Source organism: Boleophthalmus pectinirostris, unplaced genomic scaffold (genome assembly GCF_026225935.1).
Source record: "Boleophthalmus pectinirostris isolate CB_2022bp ecotype Guang Dong unplaced genomic scaffold, ASM2622593v1 HiC_scaffold_18, whole genome shotgun sequence".
NCBI lineage: Eukaryota > Metazoa > Chordata > Actinopteri > Gobiiformes > Gobiidae > Boleophthalmus > Boleophthalmus pectinirostris.
In genome coordinates this window covers 25,973,070-25,992,302 of record NW_026571133.1, presented here as the reverse complement: position 1 = coordinate 25,992,302, position 19,233 = coordinate 25,973,070, and the positions used below count along the sequence as shown (strand labels likewise).

Here is a 19,233-nt window from a genome sequence, read left to right as displayed (position 1 = left end):
CTGACAGCCCTCATAATTAATGCATCATTTTTTGGCATGACCAGTTAGACTTTCTCCTTTTCTTTTTTTAGGTCTTCAAAGTCGACGACTGGTGTGTGTCAAGCACTGCGCACTAAATCTACTCCCACGCATTTGGACAATAGTGGTACAGTTTAGGTTAAATATTTACAAGTAGTGTCTGGCAACAGCAGCAACACATTGGGAGAGACATCTCCAGTTGTTAACCTTCCATGTAGGAGATAAGAGATTAATCTCTATTTTACAGAAATATTTAATGATTTTCTTTTAAGCAGAGCTAGGGAGTACTCACAATACTTGAGTGACTTTTTCATACAATTTTATTTCTCAGGGTAGTTTTCAAACTTCTATACCTTTACTTGAAGGTATAAGTAGTATAAATTGTGCTTGTCGCACATAGACCATATATATGGTCCGTGTTACCCCACACCTTCAGGTAATGATACAGTTTTTCTAATATTTGGGGTCTATCTTAGTATAACATTATTTTATGTTTTGCCATAACAATTACATAAACTTCAAATTATGACGTACGTGCAGTCAGCTAGTCTCACAATTATTCTTTCTTGAGTTGTAGTTTTCGCAAATATGTTTTTCTCTTGCTTGAATAGTGTCTTGGACCACTACTTCGTACTTCTATTTGTGTAATATTATTTTGAAGTAATGCTACTTTACTTAAGTACAATTTTTTTTACAACTTTGGAATATTCTCGTAAGAAAGTTGTAATTTGAGTAGGATGTCAATTTTGGAGCATACATAATGCTGTGAGTAATCTATTCTTCTGTCAATTACATATTACAATTACAATTTTATTTTAAATGTATTAAATACATAATTATACACATTTATTTGAAAGCAAATTACACTATTGCTTTCTTTTTCCAACATCCTGGTACTAGTGGGTGAAAATCAGGTGGCGACATTGCTCTTATGTTTACAGTCCAATTTTGCATGTTTGTATTCACATATAACTAGTCATTTAATAGTTAAGTTATGGCTTGTCACTTACCATAAATTATCCAACAACCACTGGTGGGAAATCCTCTCGGTGATGGGTTGTGCTCTGTGCTGCCAACTGGTGGACGTGTGGACATTTAGACGCGGCAGAATGTCAAGCACAGGTCTGGAGCTGGATTCGTTTATCCAAGGAAATTACCACAGAGTGACCGGTCTGCATTACACCTCATCTTTCTCTGATGCAGAGGACTGCTGTGATGATGGCAGCTCAGATGGCTCTCCCACTGTACTGTTATGAAAGTTAATAAAAGTAGGATAATACAGTAAACTTACAGAGGGTCTGTCTCTACATTTTTGGAACTTGGCCCAGCAGAGGGAATTCTGTAATACATCAAATAAGAGAAACACAAATATCAGTTTGGATCATTTCAGGCCACAGTGTTTAATCCAAGTGCAGTATTTACCTCCAGAGGGTCTTTATCATGCTGTTATGTCCATCTTCTTATTAACCATAGTATATTCTGAAACAGAGATGAAAAACATTATTTAACTCATAGGAAATACTTTAGCCCAGTAAAACTGAACTCTTTTGTTTTAGTATAAGCCTGAGTATGAACATGAGACGTGTTTCACTGCTGTTAATACACAATACTCTACTACATTTACTTTTACCACAACATTTAAAATATAATAATCAATTTATGATGGTGTTCATAGTCAATATCGGTGTAATATAGATGTGACACATTAGTGTTCATGTCAACATCTCTCACTGAAAGTCTGAAGCACCGTCTCAAGTCCCATAACAGAAAGTTAGAGACAAAGTCAGATCTGGCTCTAAACTAAATCCTCACTGTCACAGAAATCATTAAAAGTACTTACTTCTGATCAGCGTGCCGGGCTCCTGATGGGGACACTCAGCAGAAGGACAGGGGCTCCTGATGTCATCTGGGGAAAAACAACATAAGTTTTGGTTGGTTAGCTAACGTTAGCTGTTGTTAAAAGTTGTGCTTTTTATTACGTTACGTTATTGTATTATGGCACGTTGCCTTAAATTATTGTATTAAGGCACTGACATGACTGCACTTTAGTCTCAACTCAACAGTCAACACTCTAGTCTACACAAATAATAATTATCTCTGGTTAAAAACACAACCAGATCAGACACCGGTGTCACCGTCGCTCCACAGCCGAAGGGAGAGCGCCGAGAGCGGCATCCAGCCAGAACCGAGCCCGTTAGACACGACCAATGATCCCGGAGCAGAATTACAATTCTGTGATCGTAAAAATATACAAGAATATAAGTAGCGTTATATAAAAATAGTATTTAGACTGGGATCTAACTCAAGAGATGGAGTTATCCTGACTCCTGACCTCACATCGTCTTCATCACGTTAGCTGCTACTGTCGCTAACTTTCCTACTGCACTCGTCAAAACTGATAAAACACACACAGTCACAGATGTACACACACCACAATATAACGTTAACGTTATGTACATTAATGATGACTAATACTATTAACTTTTAAACTATTACTTACAGTTAAATCCGCGGACAACAGGTGGATGCTGCTTCTTTCCAGGTGGAAAGCCGGTTTAGCCGCGGATCCGCGCATTGATAGTACAAATCATTGTGTCAAAAACAGTGTTGTGTTAAAAGTACGTTCACAGTGCGGATCTAAGATGATTTAACCGCAGATTCTCTCTGTAACAGCAGGCCATCCAAGGGTTAGGGTTAGCAACAGTCAGAAAGCGAATACGGAACAAATACGCAGCGGATCCGCAAAGCGGACGGACTGTGGGGCGGATTTGGCGGACCGAAAGCGGATCCGCTGCGGATCCTGATGCTAGTAGGAAAAATAAACTATCTCGTAATTACGAGATTTTTTTTTTCACTGACTACAATGCTCTTTCGTAATTATGTATATATGCTGGATTTCCCATTGTATCAAAATTATCCACAACCTGCTTGACTAATGTCAGATGTTCTTGAGAATTTGGCAATAAAGGATATGTTGAGCAATAACTTCATTTGCACAGGAAACCTTCCTTGTTTTGAAACCCATATTGTGCGAGTACGAAAGAGCATTGTAGTCAGTGAAAAAAAAAAATCTGGAGGGGAGGGGGGATTATCTCGTAATTACGAGATAGTATCTCGTAATTACGAGATAATCCCCCCTCCCCTCCCCCCTCCAGATTTTTTTTTTTTTTCACTGACCTGTTTTGCGCTGAATTGTCTGTGAATCACTTTGGTCAGCTGAAGTTGTATTAAATATGATACATAAATGAACTTGAATTGAACGGAACTGAATTGATATTAAGCAAAAAAAAAAAAAAAAAAAGAGGGAGAGTAAAAGATGTATAACTCTATACCCTATCGGAAGATAAATATAATATCTACCATAACCTTATAATGAATGTGCTTTTAAATGAGAGCAAACGTTAGCTAGTGTTTTCACCTCTCTCTCTCTCTCTCTCTCTCTCTCTCTCTCTCTCTCTCTCTCTCTCTCTCTCTCTCTCTCTCTCTCTCTCTCTCTATATATATATATATATATATATATATATATATAATATATATATATATATATATATATATATGTGTGTGTGTGTGTGTGTGTGTGTGTGTATATATATATATATATTAGAAAGCAGTCCAGATTACTCACCGTTTCCTCTCTGTGGACAAATTGGAAAGTTGGAAAATCGTCATTTATAAATCAAACCCCTTTCACATAGAGTGGGCGGAGGCTTTGGACTACAAAACCTTCTCCTCGGGCGCCCTCTTCTCAGCGTTCCGCACGCGTCACTCCAAAAGCATCTTTGTACATTACGCACGAACTTTGAGTAGGAATGGAGACGCTCTTAAACAACGAAGTTTTCTCCTCTTTTGTTTTTTACGCGGTTCTGCTCGTGCTAAAAATGTACATTATTTCGATCATAGTGGGACAACTTAGGCTGCGCAAAAAGGTGAACACATTCTGCTGTACAAAGCTCCTTGTAAAAAAGTGCATAATTTGTGAATACGTAGGCGACTAAACTTTGGCTCTTCTACAGGCTTTTGCTAACCCTGAAGACGCACTCAGACATGGGGGTGTACAGTTTGTCAGGCAGGACCCAGACGTGGAGAGGGCTCGGAGGTGAGTGATTGGACATCTCTCTGTCACGGTGTCATAAGCTATACAGTACAAAACGCTTCGATCACAGTAATTGATTGATTTTAAAGCACTCAGCGGTTGGTTTTATTTTGTTAAAATTCACTTCAGTGATCAGTCTCACACCTTAAACGCACGAGATTGTTGTGTCAGAACTTGCCAAATAGGCTATAGGCTAGTTATGCGTGACAAGAGTGTAGAGCACTTTTGCAGTATCTGGTACTGGTCAATTGTATTATTATGTCGTACTAATCTGTTTAAGTAGTAGTAATTTAAATTAGATTATGATATATGATGGTTTATAGTTTATAACCCTGTAGAACTGTATTTAACCTTTATTCTTTCTCAGGGCCCATTTGAATGACATGGAGAACATCCTCCCGTTTCTCTTCATTGGGGCAGTGTATTCTCTAACTGGACCTTCATTGTTTGTGGCCCGTATTCACTTCCTGGTCTTCTTCTTGGCCCGTTTGGTACACAGTGTAGCCTACCTCTTCGCCCTGAAGGCCCCAACCCGCTCTGTCTCTTACAGCATTGGACAGATCTCTTGTATTTTAATGGCCGTACAGGTCTTGATGGTGGTGGCCTCTTATGCTTGAATCAGACATTTATTATTATTATTTTTTTTTTTCAAAAAAATTAGCAAACCGGTGTTAAGTGCAATATAAAGCAGAATAACACCTCAGCATGGTTCTAAACTTGACTTCAGATCTGATCTGACAAATTTGAAGTCACATATGGAATTTACATTAAAATATGTTTTTTGCACTTTTGCCATGGTTCTCGATTTTAACAAAGTTCATTGAATTATTTATCACCGCATTATGAAGGCTTGTTACAGACATTTTGTTTTATTGTCATAACACTTCTCAGCATTGACTTGTGTTTACAGCCAACAGACCACTATTCTTGACAACATTTTACAGGTTCAGTCCTAAATGGACTCATGATGAAGCTGATTGTCCTTAGTTGTTGTCTCATGAAAAATGTTGCTGCTGTTACGAATGTTTATACCATTATGTCAATAATGAACAGTGGTTATATTCTGCAGATCTAACAATGTATTTGTGGTAATGCTTTTATATGATGAAATAATAATTTATTACAAATACATTTTTTTCCAAGAAGTATTGTTTTTTTGGTCTGGACATTGTTCCATGTGATTCAGACTGCCTGTGTTAGTGAGATGCTTGTGTTCGTGATGATCCAGAAGTCCAGGGCTCAGCTCCAGCATTCCTCCACATATTATGTAAGACCACAGGAGTTTTGTGTGTTCACAGCCCTATCCTGAGAGGCCCATCAATGGGGAATCATTGGAATACTGAGGAATGGTTCGTGGGCCAGCTGTCAACGACTTTACCTGTTCTGTTGTCATGCAGGTGTTTAATAAATAGGTGTTCATAATTATTCCAATCCCATTCCTACAACAAAGAATTTTCCAACGGTGAGGAGTTGCAGTCACTGTTTTTCTCTTTATTTAGGAAAATGAGTGGGAGTACCTGAAAAGACTACACCTAACCATTGAATGGACAGGCATAGCTAGTAAACACGATATGGGTGAACCCCAAAGCTATAATGACATACCAGGGACAATTGTGCGTGCATATTTTTAGAGTGAGTCAGTTGTATAGTTTAAACGTGCCTATAGCTGCAGGCCATAGGGACGGTCTGGCATCTTATACCACTTTCATTTTCAGTTGATTTCTTCATATATTTAGGCTACCATAATAGGGTATTGCCTTGGACATATCCTGAAGGATGACGCAGTTGCAAAAGAATTGAGAAATGTCTTTTTTTTTTTTTTTTTTTTTAAAACATACTTTACACTTTGATCCACAAGGGAAATTACTGTGTAACTGCCACCTCAACCCTTTCACTTATTGGTTCAACAAGATAACCCAAGGCTCAAGTGCGTGACACGTGAAGAGATCATCGTCAAACTAGTATGATACTAACTATTGAAAGCATAATAGTAAGTTTGAAAGTGGCCTTTCCCCAGAAAAATCTTTAAATGTTTAAAAGGAAATCCCGATTTCCGTGACTTGATTCTGTACATGTTAGGACAAGTGATCCAGACACACGCACACGCGCACACAGGTTTTCATTCAGTCATGACAGCTTTGATCATCAGTGTTAGTTGATTAAGAAACACAATATTTTGCCTATCACTAAAGAGATTATTAGGATCCTTGACATAAGATGACATTATGAATAAAACAGTCATGCTCTGTTCAAATTCCATAAATATTTATTACATATCAATAAACAGAACTGACTCTTTCACAGCAGTGGTCTACAGCACTTTTTAAAGTAATTGCTCAAATCATAATCATCATATTAATAATACTATAGATTCAATTTAATTTGAGGCCACATTTGATACATAAACATTTACAAGTAGAACTTGGCATTAAAAACGATGGCAATACAATATTTTAAGACACTTGGTGTTTTCTTTTTTTTTTTTTTTTTTTTTTTAGTAACTTTTCTTTCTTTTTAATATCACAGGATCAGCAACAATCCAAACAGCAAATATGGACTAGAATAGAAAATAAAAAGTCAAAGATAATTTGTAAAAAGGGGAGGTAGAAATAAGGATCATTTTACAAAAATACATAATGTATCGTATTACATATGAGTGAGTAGAAACAATGGTAGAGTAACTGAGGGTGTCGAAATGAATAAACCATTCTGTTGTTGTAGAGCCAGATCAAAGGTCCCCACACGGGGGCGCTCTCACACCAATTCTTCTGGTAGGCTTTCCTGGTAAATATAATGTCAATTTACTATGATGAATTGTTTGTGTATTGTAAAGCTGTTCAGAAGTCTGTCTAAGATGTTGCATGTTCACTCACTTACTGTTAAACAGTTAATTATTATTCACACTGAGCCAGTGACTCCCTGACTCCGTCATCAACCCCAAAGAGCTGATGATGACCCAACCAAACCTGACATGGTTCCAAGTGCGGCTTTATGATCAGTTGGCTATAAGCCTATACATACAGTGAATATTAGGAGGCTGAATTATTACATCTGAATGTACATTCTGTTGTCTCTTTGATCTTTTCATGGCATCAAATTCAGACTGTTTTTAAGGTTGTCAATACATGGTCAAAATTGCATTCTCCCTCAGTTTTAAAAACTATTTCAGATTAATCTCTGTCAAGTCACACTGTGGATTTTGTGTTATACTGTTCAATGTAGATCATTAATTTGTCACAGGGGAAGCACTATCACCTGTATAGATTCTGTTTTGTAAACATGTATTTGTAGAATCCTTCTGCATTCATTGTTGCTGACCAATTTATTGCACTTGTTTAAAGTGAAGCTGTTTAGTTTGCATATAGTTATTTAATCTGTGGGCCTCTTTAGTCAACTAATGTTGTCTACAGTCATGGCCGCTACAACCAGGTGAATGGGGGAAGACTGCCTCCACCTCTGTCTGCATGTATACTCTGCATGTAAAAATAAAGTCTGAATAGTGAACAAGAACAAATATGTGAATCATTTTCATATAATAAAATGTAATACTATATCTCTATATATGCATTACAAGTGTGACAAACATACCCATCATTGTGTTTGTACAAACATATTGATATAGAATATCTCAAATTATCACAAAATGTAAGCTGTTGCGGGCTATACTGAAAAAGTACTGTCATTGTGAGTTTAGTCATTTTGTGTGGTGACAAAGTATCTGGTTTAGATTTTAAACATTTTAACAAGGCAGCCGATGAGGTCTGATTAAACCACATAACTCTGCTTTTTTGCAAAGCAACATAGATACCCAACACACCTGAGGGGCTGACTCTAACACAACCAATTGCATTCATTTGGTCAGACAAAAAAAATGGGCCAAATACCACAACACAAATAAAAGACAAACAAAATTACAAATAAAAGTAAAGCGACAAATAAGCCATCGTGACAGTATAAGGGCAGGTGGACAGAGAAGTGCACACTGGGATTGTCTTCACTTTAGGTCCAGAACGTCCTCCTCAAAAGACGTGAGGCCAAATGCATTGGCCAAGGAGGGGCTGTCCTCCTGCAGCATTGCCTTCTCTGCCTCTGCATCAGAGCTAGAGGATAACTGCCTCTGTAAGTCCACTTGAAGTTCACCAGACTCTGAAGGTATCCTGAACAATAAGTGGTTTAAGGTTACACCTAAAAGTAGCACATAGTTATAATTTTATATACAGTGATTTTACTCACCTGTCACTATTTGTTGATGTCAGGGCTCTGGCTTTGGGTTCTTCCTCTGTGTTCTTTTTGCTCATTTTCCTCTGTTTGCTGTCAGATTTTCCACTTGGTTCTTCTGTTAAACCTTATCAGAAATCAAATGATAATTTATTTATTTGCCTTTTAATGAAAACAAATGTGATGTTGATTTAATCTTGATTACAAAACATTGGACATGATGGTCAAGTTCTTCATGTTATCTGGTGGTTTTGTTCTCAAGACATTTATCCAAGAAAGCAAAATAAGCCTCTCATGTGGGTTGCAAGTTCTGATCTGAATCATCACTACCTACCTAAATCTGCAGCCAATCATTTTTTAGTGATACAGTAGCCTCTGTAACTCAGTGAGTGAATTCTGGAGGTTCTGAGTTTTCACATGAGACATGGCCTATCCATATACTGAGAATGAACAAAACTTGTGTCCTTATGCATTTTAAGGCACTGGAAAACCAGGTTCAGTGATGATAGTTCCCTTTTTCCCAGTTCTCTTTTTAAACCAGTAAGCGTTCAGGCTACATACTCTTCCTTTAATCTTTAGTCTAATGGTGCAGACTTACCTAGTAGCTCCTTTCGAGTGCGACTGGCTATCTCCTTGATCTCCATTCGGGACATGGACAGAGAATGTGTGGCTGAGATGAGAGGGGTGGACATGACCATAGAGGGAGCTGGTGCTGTCAGGACTTTGTTAACCAGAGGAGACTTCAGGGGTCTCTCAATGCTACGACCCACCAGGTTGGACAGAGGGATCTTAAAGATGTGTTTACATGCAGATTCACCTTAAAAAAAAACATTTACATGTCAAGAAATACAAGAGAAATAAATAGGAAGACTGAACATTGAAGGCAGCCAATGGTAAGCCAAAATTTTAACACAAATACCTTGGATACATCAAAACAAATTGATTTAAAACATCATACAGTCTTTTACAATAAAGATTCACTTTTACACACTGTTTTGAAAATTACAGGTGTTTACTATGGGATTCATTCCCAATACAAATGCCTTGAAATAAAACATGCAAAACATCAATACACATTTTATGAATGATTTGAAGTGTATTGCTTACAAAAACGTGAGCAACCTGCAAGCTGTAGTATCCAAAAGGAACAACAGGGTGCAGTGTTTAACCATATTGTGATGAATGAGATGTGATGTGAGTGTAGTGCTGTACAAAGAAGGTAGTTTTGATGTGAAATGTCAGCAGGTGAGAGGTGAGTAAAAAGCCACGAGGAATAAGAGGGTCAGTGCTGATGCTTGCAGCTAAATCTTCACTCACAGGCTGTGACAAAAGCACAGAGGCATGCAGTTATTTGGAATATACTTAAGCCACACAGATCAATATATTCCACATGTGTCTCTGAACCAGGGGAAGTGTCCCACTGCATGACAGAAGCAAGGCCAAATTGATCAGAGCACAACAATATAGCTGGCTGCAGGTGTTTTGGAACACCACATGTCTAAGCCAGCGTGGTGTCTGGAGCCACATCAGTGAGAGCATCTTGTCCACATTAGTGATTTGATTAGATCAGCTGAACCCTCCCCACAGAGCAGATACAGCAGGTGCACAGGCAGTTAGACAATGAGATTTTTGTCAGCGCTCCCTCCCATACTTCACCCTGTGCTATGTATACAGCTTCTCTTCACCAGACTGTTGCACCAGTGTTTGGACTACCACTTTGGATTGAAGAGAGGGCTGACAAAAGTCTCCATGGCGACAGTGCAATCTGTAAATCATGCTGCGGCAGACGTGTCTTCTTCCCTCTTTACCTCCTTGTCTCCCTTGTACCCAACCCTTGTTCCTCTGTCTGACAATCAAACATATACACTACCCTCAACTATCTTCAACCACACCTCATCTTTCCCTAAGTCATTTTGAAATCCTTCCAAGCAAATTTACATTATTTCCCCTACCTTTTTCTACTGATTCTGCATTAATTAGTTATGAAAAAAGGGCAGGGGGAGGGGGTTGGTGAAGACATAATGTTCACTTAACATTCAACCAACGTTCAAGTCAACATGCCGCCTCAGAGTTGATAAAGGCAATACACTGTGGGAGCACGTGCATGTTAGTTGCCCGAATTTGTGGACAAAATCATGAACTGAGCAATATTCACAGGCAAAATCCTGCAGTACCTTCAGCATCCTTAGACATGTACAGGGATAGCTTGGTACCATAAGGAATCCGTATAGAATCTGAACCAGGAATGAAAGAGAAGGTTACACAAAACTTGGAACACAACACATATAAGATAGACAAATAAGGGTTGGATAAAATGTACAAAGCAAAGAAAATGAGGCCTTTGAAGAAAATAATCAGGAGACACTGCGTCATTCTTGGCTAATTGCTGCAGTGACAGCCAAAACCTTTCTCTGTGTTAGTCTTAATCTGACCTGTAAATATCCACTCTCCCGGAAAACAGAGAATGGACTGTTTTGATGGAGCAGTAAAAGTCACACAAGCAGAGATTTTGATTAAAAACCCAATGCTTGTCCTTAAGTGATTCCTTTACATCTCATGATTATTTACATGTCAAATTATGAAGAACGGATGTGACCACCATTGATCTGTCTGGAACGATCACACCTAATGACAAAGGTGTACGTTGTTAAAATATTTTCAGCAGCTGCAAATGACAATTAGGGCATTTTTTGAATGAGATGTGTAAATGTGGAGGGGGTCTGTCACACTGGGGGAAGGGCAGTTAAATTAGACTAATATACAATGAAAGACACCGAGGAGAAGAGGACTAGGGAGGGGTAGAGGGGAGGGACATATTGATCCTTAATCATCTTTTAAAGCTTCCTCAAAGGACAGTTCTCATGTGTCTTGAATAGGACTAAAGCAGGATGCAAGCAGTGATTGGCCTGTGCCACCTGTTTCATGTCTAAGCGTACACAATAATTAGGCAAAAATAACATGATTCAAACAGCTGTTTAGCTTTTGGATTACACAGATGAATGAATACATCTTTTTGTGGCTCATTTAATCATTTAATAAATATTTTTCAAATTGGATGTATTTTATAGCTTTACCTGCGACCCATTCTAATTACACAGATGAAAACGCACAGCTGCGGAGTATTGGATATTTTAGATTTTCTGAGGACACAAAGTAGATCAAGTTGTTTATCTGGATTTGTTGACATTAAAGTTATGCTGTTCCTCTATGGTAATTGGAAAAAATCTATACTGTCTCACAAATGCAATTACTTACATTTTGACTGGATACCCAATTATTATTATTGATAAATCTCTTTTGTTCCGGTTTTTGTCACAGAACTGTTACCTATGGCGACATGGAGAGAGTCTTGTGGTGGTCCTGTCAGTATACTAGCCACTGCTTCAGCTCAACACTACACATTTGTTTGAAGTAAAAGCAGCATTTTGTTATGATGTGGTTGTAGTTCTTACCGTCTCCGAGTGGTGAAGGGAACGCAGGCATCTCGTAGCCAGTGGGCGTTTGTGGGGAACTTTGGGAACTGGTGTCCTTTGAACTGCTGTTGGATGTGGAGCTCACCGGAGCAGACGAGACAAAATAGATGTCAGACTGTGGGTGGAAAAAACAGATCGATATAGAGAGCTGATAAACGTATACAGTCCCCACGATTTAAAAATACACAGTAAACTAGGGCTACACAATATGTCGCAATCAAACCAAATTTGTAATTTGAAATAATGCAATTGTCAAATCACAATGACTGCAATTATTTAGGTAATAGAATGTCCTTTGAAAACAGTATAAAAATTCATAATAAGTATAACACCTATAGAATGCTCTACAATCTGTGGGAATCTTGTATTACTTTATATTTCATTCTTCTCTCAAATTATAATTCCCTTAAATTTGTTTAAAATTACTTCCGAATGAGTTGTATGAAATACAAATGTATATCAGAAGAAAGAATTACTGGGGTAAACAGATTGACTGGAACACACAATGGTCCTCATTTACTGATACTGCGGAGAGAAGGTGGCATATTTAAGTGTAAATTTGTTCATACACCATATTGAAAAACAAACACTAGTAGTTGTGTAAAAAGTATGAGGAATGCAGGTTCTACAGTTTGAACCATCCTGGACCTATTCACTGGGTCCTGGTCTCGTTATAAGTTTTCAGTAGATGTGTTGTAGTTTTATGCTGAAGTAATAGCCTCATGATCATAACTTGGCATAAGTTTTAAACTTAACTATAAAGCTTCAAATGTCCTATCTATGAATGGTAAACTAAAATTCCAAAACCACATTTTTGGATAAACTGACCTAGATTAAGGAGCAATAGGTTTCATGCTGTTAAAAGTTGTTTTCCTGTATGAAATTAGTGTATATTGTACGCCACCCCCGACCTGCCAGATCATTTGAGCGCCTCGTGTGGTCACATCAAAACTGATAAATTATGAAGAACTCACTTTTTCAATATTGTGTGTACAAAAAATAGATTTGTACCAACCCTTGATGCTGCAAGCTCAAGACCAGGCACTACCGCAGTGTACACCAGGTTTCCATTGACCACCAGCCGGATCTCAATGGAGTCCGTTGTAAAGGCCAAGATGTATGGAAATGCACATACTGCCACAATAAAAAATATACTTCAGAATTTTGTTATCACCAGGGCTAAACACAGAGTACTCTTGATAATCATATTAAGAGTGGCCAATGAGAAGGACAAAAAGTATAACTCAAATAAAATTCACTTAATACTTTCCGATTATTATTCCTCCTCTTAACCAATAATATAATTTGTCTGTATCATCAGCTTGTATAAAACTGCTCCTTGTCAGAGTAAAAGGAGAAGTCCTAGTGTGATTCTCTGTAGCTGCCATCACCTCATGAAGCATTTACAGGTTTTGGACCAATTGAGTTTCCTTTCATCACCTCTGCTCGCATAATAACCATCACAAATGTAAATACACACAAACAAACCAGTTGGATGCTTGAGGCTACTCATGGCGTTGCCATAGAGATGACTGCAGGGTGCGGTCCAATCATTGTTTCCATGGTTACCTACCAATTGCATTTGGCATCTGGTTCCAGCTGAAGTGGAAGTCAGAGGTGTTCGAGTGTATCATTGGGGTAGAGCCATTGAAAGGACACACTTTCTTGTAGTAACAAATATCTGAAAGAAAAAAAAAAAATTATTACTTTACTATTACTAACTGTTTTATATAGTATGCAACTATATACATAATTTAAATAACTAGATGCTTTAATACGAAATATTAGTAGTAAGTTATAGTAATATAAGTGACCTCTAGTTTTTGGAATCGAAAAATGTATAATAACTAAAAGTAAATAGGATAAATGCTTCTTTCTAACTTATTGGTCTGTGGGAACACTAGTTGTTCCAGTGTGATTTCTTACAGCAAAGCTCCTACCCAGAGAGGGAACACATTAAGGCTAAGCTGTTACTCAAGAGACAGAGGCATGAATCAATCAGATGAGAGTGGGGTTAAAAGGAACTCACAGTTGTAACACAACAGCAGACCTGCCTCTCCGTCTTCATACACATCAATGGCTGCAACAAAATTTACCTGTGGACAGAGGCAAAACCAGTGAAGAGCACAGCAGCATGAGAGAGCCAAAAAGAAAATATTAACTTTATTATTTGTATGAACTATTATTAGCTTTTATAAGAAATACTGTGAGGTCAAATGATGTAATAATTGATATAATAAAAATAAAGCAATTTGTTTTCTTTGTAGCTTGAAAGTGTTAAGTTAAAAAACAGTGATAATGAAAGTAGACTAAGATATCTCAACAGCTGTTCATTCTGCAGTTTGCTCATTCACATTCTTGTCTCTGCTGCAGCTGTAAATGATAAGCCAAGAAACCATCTAATCACTTGGTAAACACAGTGACCACTATAGGAAGACCCGGCACTGTGAACGTTGCATGAAAGCAAATAGAATAGGTTTGTGTGTGTGTGTCTGCACACACTCACCCTGTTGGCATCTACATGGTGGAGCCTGTAGGCATCTCCAGTGCTCTCATTGATCAGGTCAAATTGATGTTTGTAGGCCACACAGATCATATTGTCATTTTCCCCTGTTGGCCCATCCACCAGAGCCATCACCACAGGCGGGTCGCACAGACAGATTTCCTGAAAAGGCCAAATGAGGGTAAATTAGATAGCAAAGAGCAACATGTGTGATATCCTGAGGAGGAAAAAGGAGGGTATGCGGGGATAATGACATAATGTGAGTGAAATATAACGTTGTTTGTATTATAGTTGTGTACATCGTAGGGGTGTAGTTAATTTAATTTTCATCAGATTCATTCAAATGTTTGTGGTTTTGAAACATTTTTGTGTGTGTGTTAAATAGCAATGATTAAAAGTTATTTAGTTCAGAAAAGTATATTGGCTGACATTTTTCATTTTGTTTTATTTGATTTGTTTTATTTATTTTATTTGTTTTATTATACATGATTAAATCAAATAAAAAATTGTGATTCCCCAATATGAGGGAAAAAATGTATTGTCCTGTCACCCAACCCTAGCGCATCTATGGGCTAACTAACAACTAACTGGATGCACAAAATTAATAAATATTTAAGATACAATAATTATTCTAGTAGCATCACCACCACACACAAGTATAAAATAGTATATATAAACAGTAATAAATGTAATAGCATTCTACAAACCCAGTTTTTGAAATAATTTAGATTAACACATTTTACAAAAAAAATTGTACTTTTATATTACAGAAAAATAAGTTTTTATTCTCCCTCAAAAGTGTCCCACATTAGGTCATAAATGGCTTAATATTTCTTTGAAGAGAGGTGGCGTACCCTTATGTACTGAAACTCTTCCACTGGTGAGTCCACTCCAGGTGCCACTGCGCTAAGGCCCTCAAAGCGTGGCTGTTTGCGTGTGATGAGCAGCAGTTTGTTTCTGATGGCAGCGACTATCCTCAGCTCTGCACCATGGTGGGTGTTGATCGAGTACAGATGACAGCCTGGGATAAAAAGGGCACAGTGTCGTGGTTAGAGAGGGAACATAAAAGCATATGGGGACAAACTGTGCTGTACTCTGGCCTCTCTCCACTGTGAGGTATGCTTCAATTAAAGGTCACTTCACCAGTAAATGCTAAAGGCTATGTGTTGAAAACAAAACCTTAAAGTATTAAATTAACATACAGAAGCATCATTGTTAGCTGACTAGATATTTTAGTAATTGTTGATTATGGTAATATACCTATTTACATGGGGAAAAACAAAACCCTGATTGAGTGATAATTATTTTGTAAAATTCATATCTTAATACATCTATATTCTATTAGGACACCATATGAAAATATTAATGATATTTGCCTATAAGTGCCTCCATGCTTGTGTTGATGTACATACTTGTTGTGTTGTTGCCATACCTTTGGTTTTCTCCAGCTTGTTCTCCCGGCTGTCACACTTGCTCCTAATGAGCTGCTTCTCCTCCAGGCCTTTCTTTAATGCACTCAGTCTGAAAACATAGAGCCGCGCGTCCTTCCCTAGGAGACAAACAAAGCAGTCGTGTTTCGACGAGGTAGTCTTTATTGGGCATCTCCTCTGGTTCTTTTATTCCCTATTGCCTCCTCCCACCAACACACAATAGAATGACAATGTGTACTTCTTAAGGCGTGTGCTTTCTAAAGATGTATCAAAGCCCACACAGAGTCGTGACAAACGTTTGTACATCACACGGCCACCATCAAAGTCAAGTCAATATTACCTCATTATCTGAGGGCCAATTAATGGATTTCCTGCTTTGATGAAAATTAGAGACCCAGTACATGTCAGATAGTTGACGATTATTTTTTGGGATTAATTTTTTGGGATTAAGTGTATAAAATTTTATCACTCTCACCTTATACTGTTGCAGTAATAGTGATGTAGTAGTGATGTAATAATAACAATAAAGGCTTTCTATTCTATTCTATGTGCCAAAATAATGCAACACCACATTATACAAAAAGACATCACAAGCCTGCATGCTCTCATAAAAGCCAACATTGAGAAAAATATGTATTTTCTAATAGTGCGTGTGAGAAATGTAACATCCAATATAGTTTTCACCTGTAATTTATATTATCAGAATTAAAGGTGCACTACGTAACTTTTCAGGTGGACAAATACCTGCTACGTGGTGCTACAAGGCCAAGTTACAGGCCAAATATGTAGACAGGATATTTTTTGAGCCAAGCATATTTTTATATTTGAGCAAAGCAATAATATCTTCAAGGAGACATGATGGACCCCTCACCGTAAAACATACATACTGTAGTGCACCATTATACTCAACTTACTAACTATATTTCTGAACTCAATGTGCACAATACAACTTTAACTTAATTGTCATAAATTTACTTTTTAGAATAATGCACATGTGTTTACCTTTGTCTGCCCTCATGATGAGCAGGTCCTGAGGCTCGAGAACGTGCATCTGCTTTACCACCATTGTTTTGTCGAACACTTGTACGGGTGGCACAGCTGGTGGATCTGAGGACAAACGACCAAAACCATTATACAACTTTTCAAAAGCATCTCGTGTGAGGATCATTGAGCACCACTCACCAGAATTCGACAGAGTTGGATCAGTGCCTGTAACATAGACAGCATCATTAGCATCATCGTGCTGGCCACTGACCTTGGTATTTTGATGAGGCCATATTGAGTGGATGGTCACAAATGGGTGGGGGGAGATAGATTAGCTTGACCTCACCGTCCAATAGCATGACACCCGCTGTGTCTGTGGCAACAAGCAGAGATTGGCCCCAGGAGTCCGCACACACGATTTCATAGGGAAACGTGCTGCAGAATGGTTGAGATTCCCAAGGCTATACTCCAGATTAGATAAAATATTATATGCATTATTACATTTAACAGTACAGTTGACTTGGTGAAAAAAAATTCTAAGGACAGACACATTTAAAAGTTGACCACAGCACTTTGTAAAATAATAATGCTCATTACCTCTTTTCTGCAGATGCCCGTAGTTACAAGACTGGTGGGCGCATCACCCCTTACAATAGTCTTGAGTTTCAAAGCCTAAAGAGCACATATAGAATTAATTTTTTTGAGTGCACCTTATGTCCATCTTTTTACTCTCTATCACCATTAGCTTTTACATCTCATATTACAAAGAAACTTCACTTGAACATGTCTGGTTATAGTTTGTGAAGTGTATAAATCATCTGAATTTGAATTATTCCAAAACAGTTTTCATGTTGTGAGGGGCTCAGTATTAATTGTTTCACAAAACAAAAGCATACAGTCTTTTTGGCCACCTGCTTGTCTTCATGGAGATGTAATTGCTTTACCTGGAATGTTTTGCAGTATGGCATACTACATACTAATAATATCTCCATGGAGACAAGCAAGTGATGCCACCGGACCAAGTTACAGGCCTGAGGCCTCATTTATAAAGAACTGCGTAGGAGTTGTCCTAAGCTAGTGCATTCTCCTAGTGGCCACCAGAGGCGTGCACCACGAAACTCCAAATTTAGAAAACCCAACGCATGCACTGAACCATGCAATCTGTACTTTATAGATCGCACCTGCAGCTAGAATCTGTGCACCTAAACCCACGTCACGCCCTTTCCACACCTCCACCTCACCATAAAAGGGCCATGCACAGTGACTCGTGAATGAGATTTCCCTAAACATGAGCCGATAATCAGTGGGTTTGACCGAGACACGCGGGACAGAGAGGGAAGGGACGCTCCATGCAGCATCACATGGTCACGTCAAAGGCTTAAACAAGGTTTTACAAATATATACAAAACTAAAAGTGACAACAAAGACTCATCTGTTAATTTAATAATATTTCATAATATAGGCACCACATCTTTGCAATAAAGCCAAATTGTTTTCTTGCTGTGTTTCAAGAGTTTTATCGCTATATTTTTATGTCTGCCTGTGTGTGTGTGTGTTTGTGTGCGTGGACTGGCCCTGTTTATGAACATAGTGGTCTGAATGATCAAAGAAGGTGGCTATGAGCGTATGTGAGAGGTTCAGATGCCCTCCAGGGGAAAGGAGCTAAGGAGGGATATGTGGATCAGTGGCCAGAGGACAAGAACTTCGGCAGGTAGAACACAGATTTGGCATGTAATACATCAGACATACATACATATCATACATATCAAGTGCTGTTATTCTTCCAATGAAATCCACACGAAGCATCCAAATTCTGCTCACCTCTGTGAGTGTGCGGGCCTGTGTCGGGATGGCACAGGCATATTATTGTGTTCTTCATACTGTCAGAGAGCAAGCTGTCATTTGTAAGAGCTCCTCATTACACAAAAATGTAGGGAATATTTTGGGTTTGGGCTGAACCCGACCCGAACCTGAACTCTGCGTGGACTCGGGCCACTGTGGCGCTCAGTGAATAAAGGGAAAAGTAAAAGTGTTAAAAGTGTGTTTAGTCCCAGTGCTCCATTAAACCAAAGCCTTGCTCCTGCGCTCCATCCAAGGGAAAGTCCAGTTATTATTTCGTCCTCTGTGTTGGGTCACAGCCACAAACTGTGAGCTATAGAAGTCCATGGTCGCGAGGAAATCCTGCACTGCACTGGGAAAGTGTCTACGAGAGCGCACAGTTTCAAATGTATAATACTGTAGAGAATAATGAGTGGAATAAACAGCGGGGATTTTCTGATCATTTCCTGATCAAACACTTCCTCAAACTCTTTACTTCTGCTCCTCTTCACAAGTGTCGCTTTTTCCCCGTGTCTCCAGACTTTGCATAGAGGTTACAGCAGGGTCCAAGCTGCCATGGAGATAAGCAAAGTGCAGCACTTAGGAGGAGTTTCATAAATCCTGCGGTTGGCGTAAAGAGACTGACTATGCAAGGATTGTGCATAAATGAGGTTTATAAATAAGGCCCCAGATCTG

At 38.4% G+C, this 19,233-nt stretch overlaps 2 protein-coding genes and 1 long non-coding RNA gene across 8 annotated transcripts in view; 1 reads left to right on the top strand and 2 right to left on the bottom strand.

Moving 5' to 3' along the window:
• Positions 1-18: 18 nt before the first annotated feature.
• LOC110157577 (uncharacterized) lies at positions 19-2,953 on the bottom strand. 3 transcript variants are annotated; one of them, XR_008632158.1, is made up of 5 exons: positions 2,351-2,396; positions 2,133-2,250; positions 1,859-1,924; positions 1,441-1,497; positions 19-1,357 (listed from the first exon to the last, which is right to left on the bottom strand). It is a non-coding gene; the product is annotated as an uncharacterized LOC110157577 (long non-coding RNA). The 3 variants fall into 3 exon arrangements; XR_008632157.1 differs by lacking the exons at positions 2,133-2,250; positions 2,351-2,396 and adding an exon at positions 2,519-2,953; XR_002318669.2 differs by lacking the exons at positions 2,133-2,250; positions 2,351-2,396 and having other exon boundaries at positions 1,859-2,090.
• A 787-nt stretch (positions 2,954-3,740) lies between these two features.
• ptges (prostaglandin E synthase) lies at positions 3,741-5,256 on the top strand. Its single transcript, XM_020921838.2, has 3 exons — positions 3,741-3,944; positions 4,032-4,114; positions 4,479-5,256. The coding sequence occupies exons 1-3, from the start codon at positions 3,828-3,830 to the stop codon at positions 4,726-4,728; spliced, it is 450 nt and encodes a 149-aa protein (XP_020777497.1). The 5' UTR covers positions 3,741-3,827; the 3' UTR covers positions 4,729-5,256.
• A 1,136-nt stretch (positions 5,257-6,392) lies between these two features.
• garnl3 (GTPase activating Rap/RanGAP domain like 3) overlaps positions 6,393-19,233 on the bottom strand; it is a 30,077-nt gene continuing 17,236 nt past the window's right edge. For 2 of the 4 annotated variants that reach the window (XM_055153706.1, XM_055153707.1), the window contains exons 17-31: positions 17,317-17,391; positions 17,066-17,180; positions 16,918-16,944; positions 16,738-16,842; positions 15,738-15,854; positions 15,160-15,326; positions 14,309-14,467; positions 13,832-13,898; positions 13,376-13,483; positions 12,818-12,936; positions 11,782-11,917; positions 10,504-10,563; positions 8,928-9,146; positions 8,345-8,456; positions 6,394-8,268 (exon numbers count right to left, since the gene is read on the bottom strand). In XM_055153706.1, the coding sequence (XP_055009681.1) occupies positions 8,106-8,268; positions 8,345-8,456; positions 8,928-9,146; positions 10,504-10,563; positions 11,782-11,917; positions 12,818-12,936; positions 13,376-13,483; positions 13,832-13,898; positions 14,309-14,467; positions 15,160-15,326; positions 15,738-15,854; positions 16,738-16,842; positions 16,918-16,944; positions 17,066-17,180; positions 17,317-17,391 (1,749 nt within the window). In that variant the 3' untranslated portion in view covers positions 6,394-8,105. Of the gene's footprint in view, positions 8,269-8,344; positions 8,457-8,927; positions 9,147-10,503; positions 10,564-11,781; positions 11,918-12,817; positions 12,937-13,375; positions 13,484-13,831; positions 13,899-14,308; positions 14,468-15,159; positions 15,327-15,737; positions 15,855-16,737; positions 16,843-16,917; positions 16,945-17,065; positions 17,181-17,316; positions 17,392-19,233 lie in introns of all 4 variants that reach the window. The other 2 variants (XM_055153708.1, XM_055153709.1) reach the window with 1 other exon arrangement.

What these genes read in the sequence shown, in the direction of transcription:
- ptges (XM_020921838.2), top strand. Translation starts at nt 3,828, where the DNA reads ATGGAGACGCTCTTAAACAACGAAGTTTTCTCCTCTTTTGTTTTTTAC. An exon ending in AACTTAGGCTGCGCAAAAAG is followed by an intron (nt 3,945 to 4,031) that starts GTGAACACATTC and finishes GCTCTTCTACAG; the next exon opens with GCTTTTGCTAACCCTGAAGA. An exon ending in GACGTGGAGAGGGCTCGGAG is followed by an intron (nt 4,115 to 4,478) that starts GTGAGTGATTGG and finishes ATTCTTTCTCAG; the next exon opens with GGCCCATTTGAATGACATGG.